Here is a 14,105-nt window from a genome sequence, read left to right on the forward strand (position 1 = left end):
AAACATTAATTTTTCAGGGAGGCTGGGAAGTTTGAGAAAGGGATGTGAAAAATGAAATCCTCCATTTATAAATAAAAGTATCTCATCTAGAATGCATGGTAGCTGTCGTGAACCTTTATAAAATACTGATTGAACCTCAAATAGAAAAGTGGTAGAGGCAGATTTAATTATGGTTTCAAAAGGGCATTAAGAAAGGAAGGACTGTAGCATGGAGCACTTCCTTCATGGTGGTACCCTTTTGACATTGGTGGCATTCCGTCTGAAGTTGGTACCTCCTTACCCACCGAAATGCTCACCAAAACACATCAGCCAACCCACTTGTCTCTTCCCAAAGTAGGTCAAACCCTCCTGCCCATACTCATAACTGAGATTGGTGCAGTTTCCATTGTCCCCCTCTGGATATGCTTGATCTGCAGTCTGTGCAGCATCAATCTCTTGGCATTGCAAGGACTCCTAGAACTGTCAACCAATCAAATCAGTTGGCAGCTCTTAATGGTCGGATTCTATAAATTGACACCTTATACGTAAGAAACAATGTCTGTCAACAACATTACATAATTTTGCCAGTATAACATAGCCTCAATAACTGTACAGGTTAGAAGGATAATTTGTGTTGTCTCTACCATCTCCAGTGTCTCTTGTATAGGAGTAAACTAAGCAAATAAAATGGGTAGTATCAGTAAATATATTTGTAAAAAGAAGAAAAATATATTGAGTGTTGCTGAAAGAAGAGACATTTTGTCAAAGGTTTTCATCTTACGCTCATCAGGACAATTCAGAAGAATACCAATTCAAAAAGGAAACCGCATATATAGGGATAAAGTTAAAAATCACACAAGACATGTTTATATTCCAATAGGTTTATTTGGAAATACAAGCATTTGGAGCTCTGCTCCTTTGTCACCTGATGAAGGAGCAGCGCTCCAAAAGCGAGTGCTTCCAAATAAACCTGTTGAACTGTAAATCAGTGTTGCGTGATTTTTTAACTTGGCCCACCTCTGCATCATATATATGGGATGAAAGAGCGTGCTGATGGTTAATCATATGGACTTTGATTGGTAGAGGTGCTGCCTTGGATATTGCACCTTCTAAAGTAAAAGTATTAGAATATGCTAATAAAAACATGATTAAATAGTAGTATTCTATCAGTGTTATTAACATTGATTCATTTTTCTCCTCTTTTTAGCACTTGCAGCAACATGACAGCACGGTGGAGGCTGAGGCATGTTACTACCATTGTTCACTGTGTAACTACTCTACCAAGGCAAAACTTAACCTGATTCAGCACGTTCGATCCATGAAACACCAACGAAGTGAGAGCCTGCGCAAATTACAGCGGCTACAGAAGGGTTTGCCAGAGGATGATGATGACCTTGGGCAAATCTTCACCATTCGCAAGTGTCCCGCTGCTGAGACTGGTAAGTACCATTGATTTCTATCATGTCTCTCACAAAGATTCTCCAATATTTTTTCCTTGACCTACCAAAGGCTGCAGGTTAGTAAACTCATTTAGCTTATCAAAATACTTCAGGTTGTGGAATATGTTTGATATGGATTCTAAAGGGAATGAGTTAGTTTAAACGCAATGGTACTTTATTTTATGAAGAACGCATTAAAGGTAGGAACTCATCTTGAGCTAATCGCTTATCTATCTCAAACCAAGTCCACTTACAAAGCCATGAGCATTGTAGAAGGAGAAAGTGAGGACTGCAGATGCTAGAGATCAGAGTCGAGAGTGTGGTGCTGGAAAAGCACAGCAGGTTGGGCAGTGTCTGAGGAGCAGGAGAATCGATATTTCGGGCAAAAACCCTTCATCAGGAATCAATCAAGCCCTGATGAAGGGCTTTTACCTGAAATGTTGAATTTCCTGCTCCTCGGATGCTGCCTGACATGCTGTGCTTTTCCAGCAGCACTCTCATGCACATTGTACTGCTTGGTACTTCCTAAAACTGGACCAAAAACAAAAAAGGACTTTGAGTGTGAACCTTTCAATCCTTGTGATTTTCATGGCAATAGCTATTGGCAGTGACACATTGTGCAATATTTGAACTACATGTTCACTCTGTCAAGGATAGGCCTTATTCTATTGACAGTTATTATAAAGCAGACACTGATCCCAGTTAAAATTTACCCAGTCCTTCATGTATAATGAAATTCTTTGATTAAGGGGGATCCTGAACAGTTAAAAAGAAAGCATAGTGCTTGCAACCATGGTTGAATGCAGAGGTACTTTTAAATTAAGACACACATTGCAATCACAAATTCTCTAAGACCATTTATACATGTGTATAGGTTGATCGCATGTATAAGTCGACCCCTTATTTTTAGCCAAAAATCTTGTATTTTCCATAAAACCCCTGTATAAGTCAACCCTAATATATTGTATTAAATTGCATTCATTCAAACCAATAACTCTATTCATTGCTCTTTGTTTACTATATCACATCTTTATTCATTCATTCATAACTCTACTTACCACACTTGGTTTACTTCAGCACGTTTTGATTCAATCATTCATTCAGACCAGTACGAAGTCTATCGTTACTTGTTGCACTTTGAGCACTCTGCACCCAAAAGTTAATATCGTTAAAATTTGATCATTTTAATTGTGCCATTATATTTGAATAAAAGTGAGATATATTAGCTGCATACTGGTATGTCTTTAATTCTTTGACAAAGGTGTTAATATTGCTGAGGTTCATAACATTACAAGAGTAAATGGAAAGGAAAAAATTTGGCGGGAAAGTTCAAGGCACTTACACATTCAAAATTTAACAAATGTTTAATTTTAAGTGTGCCATTATACCAGGCCATAATGATGTTGAGCGGTATGACTGCAGGATTTTAATGAATCTTTGACATGTTCAATTTTCATACCAGTCTCTTGCTTTTATCCGATAATCACCTTCACTGTAATTCATTGTGTTTTTCTTCTTTACCCAGGATTAGTTGTGTGATCAGATCAACTTTTACTAACAATGCGGTATTTCAAACAGCAGCTTGAATTTCAGACCCTCAAAATGTGTGCCTGTGTATTAGTCAACTCCCTAATTTAAGCTTGAAAAAACCGTCTTCAAAATTCAACATATACATAAGTATACATGGTAATTAATGGACTTTAACCATGATTATAGTCTCTATCCTGCACTCCTCATCACCTGGAAACTTTGAAACAGAAAATAAATACAGTAGCAGGCTATTGAGCTCTTTGAACTTGTTCCAACATTCAACATGATTGTGGCTGATCATTCAACTCAGTACCGCGTACTCGCTTTCTCCTCATACTATTTGACCCCTTTAACCCTAAGAAAGGTATCTAACTCCTTCTTGAAAACATTCAATGTTTTGGCCTCAACTGCTTTCAGTGGTAGAGAATTCCACAGGCTCACCACTCTCTGGGGAAAAAGGTTTCTCCACATCTCAGTCCTAAATGGCCCAACCCATATTCTTAAACTGTGACTCTGATTTTAGACTACCTGGACATCAGGAACATCCTTCCTGCATTTACTCTGTCGAGTCCGAGAGAGTGTTATAGGTTTCTATGAGATGCTCCCTCATTCCTTCAAACTCCAGTGAGTATATTCCTAACAGATCCCGTCTCTTTTCTTCATATATCTGTCCTGCCATCCCAGGAAATCTATCTTTGTGGCACTCTGTCCATAGCCAGAACTTCTTGCCTAAGATAAAATGTCTGAAAGTACACACAATATTCCAGGTGTGGTCTCATCAAGGCCCCATGCAATTGCAACAGCTTGTCCGTGTTCTATATTTGAATCCTCTCACTGTGAAGGCTAACATACCATTTACCTTCTTCACAGCATGCATTGATGTATGAGAACACCCAGGTCCCATTGTACCTCCCCCTTTCCTCAACTATTGCTATTCAGATAATCATCTGCCTTCCTGTTTTTGCTACCAAAGTGGATAACCTTACATTTATCCACGTTATACTTCATCTGCCATGCATTTCCCCACTCACTCAATTTGTCTAAATCACACCAAAGCATCTCTATATCCTCCCCAGACTATCCTGCCACCCAACTTTGCATCATCTGCAAACTTGGAGATATTACAATTAATTTCGTCATCTAAATCATTCAACATATTGTGAATATCTGGGGTCCAAGCACTGATCCCTGCTGTACCCCATTAGTCAGTGCCTGCCATTTGGAAAATTACCCATTTAATCATATTCTTTCCTTTTTTTGTACAACCCACTACCTTCAATCCCATAGGCTTTAATTTTACATATTAATCTGTTACGCAGATCTTTATTAAAAGTCTCCTGAAAGGAAGCTTTTGAAAGTAAACCACGTCCACTAAATCCCCCTTATCAATTCCCTGAAAATATCCAGTAGATTTGCCAAGTAAGATTTCCTGTTCCTAAATTCATGCTGACCCTGTTCAGACCTGTCACTCTTTTCCAAGTGCTCTGTTATTAAATTTTTTATTTTAAACTTGAGCATTCTTCCCACTACCAATTTAACCCTCAAATCCATAGGAACTGTTCCAGTTTGTAAAACCTATAAAATCTGTAGGTTTACAGAATCTTTGAAAATGACCACCAATGTTTTCACTGTTTCTAGGGCCATTCCCTTAAATGTGCAGGGGTGTAAATTAAAGCCTGAGGGTTTATTGGCCTTTTGTCCCATCAATTTCCCTGACACCATTTTGATTTTCTTCAGTTTCTCGCTTTCATTAGACCCTGTCACTAATATTTTCAGCACTCAAGTCAGCAGCTCATCCACCACTTGTAAATAAATAGTAATAATGAATCAAACTTGTTCAGAGTTTAGTTGACACCAATATAATGGTTCTCTTGCCTATAAAGAATAAAGAGCAAAGAAAATTAACAGCCCAGGTACATGGCCCTTCGACCCTCCAAGCCTGAGCCGATCCAAATCTACTGTCGCCCAATTCCTAAGCATCTGTATCCCTCTGCTCCCCACCTACTCATGCATCGGTTCAGACGCACCTTAAATGAATCTATCATGCCTGCCTCTACCACCTCTGCTGGCAACAAATTCTAGATGCCCACCACCCTCTGTGTGAATTACTTGCTGCGTGTATCCCCCTTAAACTTTTCACCTCTCACCTCAAAAGCGTGACCTCTCGTTGTTGAATCCTTCACGTTGGGAAAAAGCTTGTCTCTATCCACCCCTTCATGGTTTTGTAAACTTCAATCAGGTACCCCCTCAACCTCCTTTTTTCCGATGAAAACAAACCTAACCTACTCAACCTCTCTTCATAGCTAGCACCTTCCATACCAGGCAACATGCTCGTAAACCTTCTCTGCACCCTCTCCAAAGCGTCCACATCCTTTTGGTAATGTGGCGACCAGAACTGTACACAGTATTCTAAGTGCAGCTGAACCAATATCTTGTACAATTTTAACATGACTTGCCAGTTCTTATACTCAATATCCCATCCAATGAAGGCAAGCATACTATATGCCTTCTTGACTACTCTATCCACCTGTGCAGCAACCTTCAGAGTACAATGGACCTGCCCTCCCAGATCTCTCTGCCAGTCAACTTTTCCCAAGGCTCTTCCGTTCATTGTATAATTCACTCTAGAATTAGACTTGCCTAAATGCATCACCTCACATTTGTCTGGATTGAACTCCATCTACCACTTTTCCACCCAACTCTGCAGTCTATCTATATCCTCCTGTATTCTGTGACAGTCCCTTATGCTTTCTGCTACTCCACCAATCTTCGTGTCATCTGCAAACTTGCTGATCATACCAATAGTGCCCTCTTCCAGATCATTTAAGTATACCACAAACAACAGTGACCGCAGAACTGACCCCTGTGGAACACCACTGGTCACCTTTCTCCATTTTGGGAAACTCCCTTCAACTAGTATTCTCTGTCTCCTGGTGCTCAACCAGTTCTTTATCCACCTAGCTAGAACACTCTGCACACCAAGTGACTTCAGTTTCTGTATTAGTTTACCATGGGGTACCTTATCAAACACCCTACTAAAGTCCAGGCATCAACAGCCCTTCCTTTATCTCTGAACTTGGTCACTTCCTCAAAGAACTCTATAAAGTTGATAAGGCATAATCTTCCCCAGTACAAGACCATGTTTCCTATCACTGATAAGCCCATTCTTTTCTAAATATAAATAGATCCTATCCTTTAGTACCTTCTCCAGCAACTTTCTCACCACTGACGTCAGGCTCACTGGTCTGTAGTTACCTGCAATATCCCTACTACTCTTCTTGTACAGGGGGACAACATGAGCAACCTTCCAGTCCTCTGGCACCTCACCTGTATTTAAGGGTGCCATAAAGATATCTGTCAGGACCCCAGCTATTTCCTCTCTCACCTCCCTTAGTACCTGGGATATATCCCATCCAGTCCAGGGATTTGTCCACCTTAATAACCTCTGGCCTACCCAACACATCTTCCCTCCTTATGTCAACATGGTTGATGTGGCCAATTGGCCCAGGAGTCTGATTCCTGATATTTTGAATGTGCTGAAGAAGGCAATAGAGAGTGCCTTTGTCAGTCAGGAAAACCCTGAACAGACAGCATACCCATTCCTTCCATATTCCCATTTCTTTCAAATCTACCCCCACCTAAGTTGCCCAATCCTCCCTAGCCTGAAGCCCCTGGACATGGCTGGATCCCGGTTCAAGGGGGCTATTGAGTTAACTGACCTGAAGTCCCACCTTGGAGCTGTAGGTTACTGGCAATGTTGGAGCTGTAGGCTAACCAGACTGAATCAATCACTGAGGGGCAGAAATCTGTCTGGGAGTTTGTCCATCCTATTAGGAATGCTGTGTGGTTTTGAAGCAAGCTTCTAAATGGCACATCAGCTGGCTGCCAAATTTTCTTCCTTGGTGGGGAAGCATAAGCCACGTATGTTTCTGTAATTTTCCAACCATGGTAACTTAGCAAGTGCATAAATTCAACAGCCTGAAATATACATTACAGTGCAGCTATGCTACTTGTTCCTCGATCAAAGCAGGTGTCACAAGTATTGACACTCGAATTTGATCAATGCAAATAGCGAAAAACAGACTGAGAGTGAGTTGGAACCCCTCTCTGCACCAGGCTTGATTTTATATCCCACTGAAGTTTGTCTGTTGATTTTGGCTTATTAAGAGTACACAGTACAGATAATGTGACCTTTGGACAGAAATTCAGTCACCTTTTAAATTTATTACCATCCAGGGGAAACTATGACATGACAATTTTGATTCCATATACAGTATTTAGCAACCCAACCTCAAACCGTTCAAACTGAGCAGATGATCTCACCACAAGTGAAAAAAAACATTTGGCCACTTTCCCTATTCATATTGAAACAACTTTTTTTACCAATACGAATTGTAGATTCAAAGACTTTGTTTGTAATATTAGTCTGACAAACCCAACGAAGATGTAAAGCTTGGGAGAGTATTACTTATGGGACTGGTTAGTTCAGTTCACTATTAAGAAGCCTGTAGATCAGATTAGCATGCATTCTGGCTGATATAGATTTGAAGATAGCCTTTGCAGTCTATCCTTAGTAAAACCTCATGGCACTTCAACGAGGTTCAGTGAATAACTTGGTGAATGAATGCCATTGGGCAGAGAACTGAACAAGGAGACTCTTGATTGTCCTCCCTATTTCCTTGAGATAGAAAGGAAGGTCTTACATTTATTTACAGCCTTTCTTGTTCACAGGCTGCCCCATAGCACTTTCTCAAGTATAGGCAAATGTGGTAGATAGCCAGTATTCAAACAACGCAGACCTGCAAATAGCACAGCAATAAATGGCCAATTTTTCAATCTTTTCTCATGGCACTGTTTAAGAGGTGAGCATGATACTGGAACATTCCTCTTCTTCTCTTTAAACATTAACATGGGACTTTTTACATCCAGCTTAAACTGTTTATTGGATTGAGTTTTATGTCTCACACTGCTATCGTCATAGCGCATTATTAATGATGGAATTCATGCAGATGATAGCAGTTAATGGTAGCCCATTTGGCATTCTTGCTGAGAATGGCTCTTGGAAGAATTTGGGGAGATTCCAGAAAAAATGACTTATCAGTAAAATTGCAAGCATGTACACACAACCGAACAATCATTGTACTCTCAAGAATAAGTCATTGCGTGAACTATTCAGATCTTGAATGGAAAAGCATTCTATAAATGCAGATATCATTTTACTTTATTACCAAACAGCAACCAATATTGAAATATCAGATTTTTCAAACACATTGACAACATACATCAGCTAAGCCTGACAGTCAGGTCCTAATATGTGATACTAATATTATTTACTGCTTAAGATCCAGTCTTAAAACCAAGATGATAAGAATCCTTTTGAATCAATTATTTCTTCTTCTGCTCCTATTTATGCTAAACTCCTCTGGTCAGAAGGCTGGCTAAATTCAGTCTTCATTTATCCTTGTTTGTATTATTCATGCTATAGTTCACATTCCAGGTGGTATTTCATAACATTTTCCCTCAGCGTGCATGATGACTAGTCCTTTTCTTTATGCTCATCAAGATGAGAGATTGGGTATACTTTCAGTTTGTCACCTGGTACCAACATCATGTCCTCCAGCCCAGTTGATTTTACAGCAAAGGTCCCAAACTCTATTCGAGCAGTATGGTTCAGATTTGTGACCAAACTTGAGCTAAAGGTGTGGGTAACTTGAGTCTGTAAATTTCCCAAGACCAGACCCATGTTGGAAAAAGCATCCTGAAATGCAGTTTTCACTCTGGAGAAGTGGATGTGGGACCCAGAAGCAGATTGTGTACAGCCACTGAGCTGTGGGTGAGTGCCAAGATAGGCTGTTTACAAAGCCAGTCTCAGTTCTCTGGTAGCTCCAGTTGTTTCCAAAACAAAAACAGAAATTGCTGGAAAAGCTCAGCATCTGTGGAGAGAAATCACGTTTCGTGTCCAAAGACCCTTCCCCAGTTATTTCAGAAATTGTTTTGCCTTCTTGCCTATTACACCTCCACACCCATGTGGCCTCTCATACCTTTGATGCTAACATTTTATTCCTATCTACTCCCCATTAATCCTCATACTTCTATGCCAACTCAAGGCAATGCATGCACTCCATTCAGTTTCCTTACAATATTTCCATACCTAACTCTATATCATCCATGTCATTGTCATTCCTACAATATCATCATAGGCAAATCAAAGGATCAAAGTGGGGAGAAAAGTAAGATTGCAACAATATAATGCAGGTCTTTCTGCTTCATACCTGATAAGGAATACAACCACCTCCTTTCATACAGTCAGCATTTTTAAATTTCAAGTTATTTAGCTATCATAAGATTTAAGATTTATTCAGTTACTGCATTAAAGACAATCAATCCATTAATAGGGGAAAAAAACAAAATACCATGGATACTGGAAAAAGGTTCTGAGCAATAATCGTACTGGACTCGATTTGTTAATTCTGTTAAACTTTTCATAGATACTGCCAGACCTGTTGAATTTCTCTTGCACTCTCTCTGTTTATTTTAAATCCTTTAACAGATTCTTTGAGCTGTTAATAAAACCATGAACTCAGAACCTCATGCTAAAGTAATTCTAGCTTTTTGAAACTCAGCCAATGATTCATAATGACATACTGCTAGCCCATGGGGACTGTCAACAAATGAATCAATTGGAACTGCACCATCAAATGCTTTCACTTGTCTAAACTATGCCTAAAATAAATCAAAGCACTCATCAGAGGATATTTTCTTAATTTTCTCTAACAGTTACAGCCTATGTTTTGTAAGCTTAATGAATAGATACTTAAATAAACACAAGATCATGAAGGCTTTACAAGCCTTCCCTTCCTTTCAAGAGATTTTACATCTACCCCATTAATTTCTGACACTCTGTGTAGCTGTTCAAATGGGTAAAAGCTTTTGGAACAGAGAAAATGGAATTTGTTGATCTTAGTATAAGTTCAAATGGCCCCATGGGTTTCCTGTCGATACGGTTCATGCCCTACTCCCTTCCACAACTTGTAAAAAGTCGATTTATCAGAAATGGGGGGTGAAACCTCTGCATCCATACAATCAAAAAAATCCTCAAATATTCAGCCCCTTAATCTCAGAAATACATCCTTTCTTTAAACAATAAGTATTTATTACTCCCCTTTCCCATAACAAGTCTCTTAGTTCTATCTGATTGACATTCCGAATTGGTTGCTCACTTCGGGACAGTTTTCATGTTATCAGTCCATTTTGCATGAGGATTGAAACTTGATTCATAAAGCAGTTTGACTGGGAAAAGATAGAACCTTTCATAAACCTCACTTAAATATGCAGCAGATCCGAATGGTTTAAAAACTATCCCACTGTGCCACACTGGTCCATTTTGTTTGGGGGGCCTCATTGGTAGGCCATTGCCCATCCATAATTGGCCAGAGGGCAGTTAAAGGTCATACGCTTGTTCTTCCCTGAGGATATTAGTGAATTCCTAAGATAATCAGCAGTAACTACATGGTCATCATTCGACTTGTTTTTTATACCAGATACATATTTAATTCACATTTCACTGCCGTGATGGGTTTCAAACCCTTGTCCCCAAAATGTTAGCCTGGAGTTCTGGATTACTCGTCCAGTCCACATCACTACTGCAACCCCTTCTCCACTACCAGCATAGAGATATAGAACCTTAGTATGTAGGACAGTCTTAATTGAACTTTTCTGCTCTTATGTAAGTCAAAGGACTTCTTGTCCCAAATGTGTCTCAGGAGCATCTCTGGCAGGGCTGTACAGGACACTGTTAACATGGTGTTTAGAGCCTCAGTTCAGGATGCACTTGCCTCCATAGACATTGAGAGCCGGACGGCTGCATTAACACTCTTGATTAATGGGATATTTAAAAGTTTGCACTTAAGAAATGCGTAAATCTCTGCTTGGACCTTGCCCCAGGTTCCCCACAGATTTTCTACTTAACTGAAGACCGGGCAGGACACAGTTTTGCTGCACTGTTACACAATGTCACCAGATAAACTCTCCAAAAAATCAGCCAGGAGGCTGGACATAGCTCATGCCGTTTAGTCTACATGACATTTATCTACTGCAGGTGCTGAGCAAAGCTCATCCCTAACACATCTTCAGCAAAGTCCCTAACTCCATCACCTCTCCACTCTGCCATCCTAGGCACAGCCCTCACTTTACAAACTCGGAAATTTAACTGTAATATGTAAATTCTGGATTAGTGGTGCTGGAAGAGCACAGCAGTTCAGGCAGCATCCAAGGACCAGCGAAATCAACGTTTTGGGCAAAAGCCCTTCATCAGGAATAAAGGCAGTGAGCCACCTCTTCCCACCCTACCTCTTGCAAAAATGCCATCCCATATTCCCAATTCCTCCGCCTCTGCCGTATCTGCTCCCAGGAGGTCCAGTTCCACCATAGAACACACCAAATGGCCTCTTTCTTTAGAGACCGCAGTTTCATTTCCCACGTGGTTAAAGATGTCTCTAACGCATCTCGTCCACATCTCACACCTCCACCCTCAGACCCCACTCTTCCAACCGTAACATGGACAGAACGCCCTTGGTGCTCACCTTCCACCCTACAAACCTTCGCATAAACCAAATCATCCGCCGACATTTCTGCCACCTCCAAAAAGATCCCACTACCAAGGATATAATTCCCTCCCCACCCCTTTCCGCCTTCCGCAAAGACCATTCCCTCCGTGACTACCTGGTCAGGTCCACGCCTACAAACCACCCTCTCATCCTAGCACTTTCCCCTGCCACTGCAGGAACTGTAAAACCTGCACCCAAACCTCCTCCCTCACCTCTATCCAAGGCCCTAAAAGAGCCTTCCACATCCATCAAAGTTTTACCTGCACATCCACTAATATCATTTATTGTATCCGTTGCTCCCGATGCGATCTCCTCTACATTGGGGAGACTGGGTGCCTCCTAGCAGAGTGCTTTAGGGAACATCTCCGGGACACCCACACATATCAACCACACTGCCCCATGGCCCAACTTCCCCTCCCACTCTGCTGAGGACATGGAGGTCCTGGGCTTCCTTCACCGCCGCTCCCTCACCACCAGACGCCTGGAGGAAAAATGCCTCATCTTCCGCCTCGGAACACTTCAATCCCAGGGCATCAATGTGGACTTCAACAGCTTCCTCATTTCCCCTTCCCCCACCTCATCCTAGTTTCAAACTTCCAGTTCAGCAGTCTCCCCATGACTTTTACGGACTTGTCCAACCGGCTTATCTTCTTTTCCACCTGTCCACTCCAGCCTCTCCTCCCTGACCTATCACCTTCACCCCCTTCCCCACTCACCCATTGTACTCTATGCTACTTTCTCCCCACCCCCACTCTCCTCTAGCTTATCTCTCCACTCTTCAGACTCACTGCCTTTATTCCTGGTGAAGGGCTTTTGCCCGAAACATCGATTTCGCTGCTCCTTGGACGCTGCCTGAACTGTTGTGCTCTTTCAGCACCACTGATCCAGAGTCTGGTTTCCAGCATCTGCAATCATTGTTTTTACCTCTGTAACATGTAAATGACAGTTACTTAATTTACAAGTCTTCTTATTCTCCTTCTTCCTCTCATTTGTGCTTGGAAACTGGCTGTATGCCGACTACAAGGGTCACTAACATCACTCTTAATTTTTTGATGCATGTCTGAAGCAAATCTCCGATTAGTAATTATTGCAGGCTTGAAAACTGATCGTTTTCATGTAGCTTGACCACTCTTCAAATGATGTTATATTTTTTGAAACTAATCATAGCTAACTTGAATCAGCAACTACTGAATTGTTGTGTCATTAAAGTACATTCTTCAGAAGATATCTCTGATCAATAGTGAGATCAGTTCTCTAATTTCCTGGCCTTAAAATGTTTAAAAACATACATGTGTTTTTCTGCTGGCAAAAAGAAACATGAACAAGATAATTAGGAAGCAATCTGAAACAGTGTATTTCCACGAGCATTGTGAGGTTCTCCATGTTAACGCACTTAAAGAGTAATATCTGTCTTCCAAAATGAGTACTAAAAATAAACAACTCTAAAGATACAAAAATGTTAATACATTGTAATTGATATCACTTTTTAATTATCTTACAAACAGATTTTGCTCGTTTAACATTTCCTCTACAATGGACTTGTGTCTCTGGATATCCTAGGTTTATGCAAATGGAAAAAATTTAGAGGCTGCTTTAGCATGGATGCATATATATTCTACATTCAGTTGTTTTTAGTGTTTCCTTTATACACTGTTCGGAACATGTAAATATTAGCGTCTTTTGTTTTTCAAATTAAGTTTTATTTAGATCATTGTTTTCAAGTTTTAAAAATAATTTTACCAGAGAGGTCAGATATTGCCTTTTTTAAAAACTGTGCAAGTTAGGGCAATGTCTGTGAGCAAGAACTTCAGCCTAACATGCAGGGAATATTGACTCACATTCCCCAGGCATCTTGATTTGATTAATTTGATAATGAACCAAACCCCATCAGAAGGCAAAACATTAGTAAGTGCTACGAGCAGAGTGGGCCTGCAATGGGCCTCAGAAGGTTTCCGCTATGAAAATATTTTCTACTGATATTATATTTAATTTCCTCCTTCATAATGATTATGATTTCAGTTAGTACTCAAGATTTCTTGTGGTTGGGGCTGTGCCATAAAGCAGCCAAAGGTCTCTTGCTTGTTAAAACAAAGATGGCCTGGATTTATGGGTCAGCACCAAAGTAATTTCTTTGGACAGGCTCAAGAATTAGTAGAAATGTTTTGATTGAACACAGTTTGAATGTATACATGATCTTGGATAGTGCTTTGAAATATTCTTCACTTGCCTCTTCAGTATTTTAACTCTTTTTCTAACATTATTAAGTTTATTCTCAAACTAAACATGCTAAGCTTGAATTAACCACGTGATATCAGAAGAAAATAGAATATTAAAAAAATCTTACATAGTGCTTGATATTAACATAAATCTTCTTATAGCACCCAGAACATTTTTCTAGAGCTGTGGGACTTTGTTTCCTTGCATTGATTTACCTCTTTCTGACTATTATTATTATTCATTGATTGGGATATGGATGTTGCTTTCATTGCCCTGGAAAACATAATAGTACATTGTTTCTTGAACATCTGCAGTTGCTGAGGTATAGGGAGGG

The 14,105-nt window shown here is 40.3% G+C and overlaps 1 protein-coding gene across 1 annotated transcript in view; it reads left to right on the top strand.

Annotated features, from left to right (window-relative positions):
• Positions 1-14,105, top strand: part of zfhx3b (zinc finger homeobox 3b) — a 496,343-nt gene that overhangs the window by 298,355 nt on the left and 183,883 nt on the right. Inside the window, exon 4 of the mRNA XM_060838007.1 lies at positions 1,187-1,418. Within this exon, the coding sequence (XP_060693990.1) occupies positions 1,187-1,418 (232 nt within the window). The remainder of the gene's footprint in view (positions 1-1,186; positions 1,419-14,105) is intronic.

Source organism: Hemiscyllium ocellatum, chromosome 17, assembly GCF_020745735.1.
Source record: "Hemiscyllium ocellatum isolate sHemOce1 chromosome 17, sHemOce1.pat.X.cur, whole genome shotgun sequence".
NCBI classification, from domain to species: Eukaryota; Metazoa; Chordata; class Chondrichthyes; order Orectolobiformes; family Hemiscylliidae; genus Hemiscyllium; species Hemiscyllium ocellatum.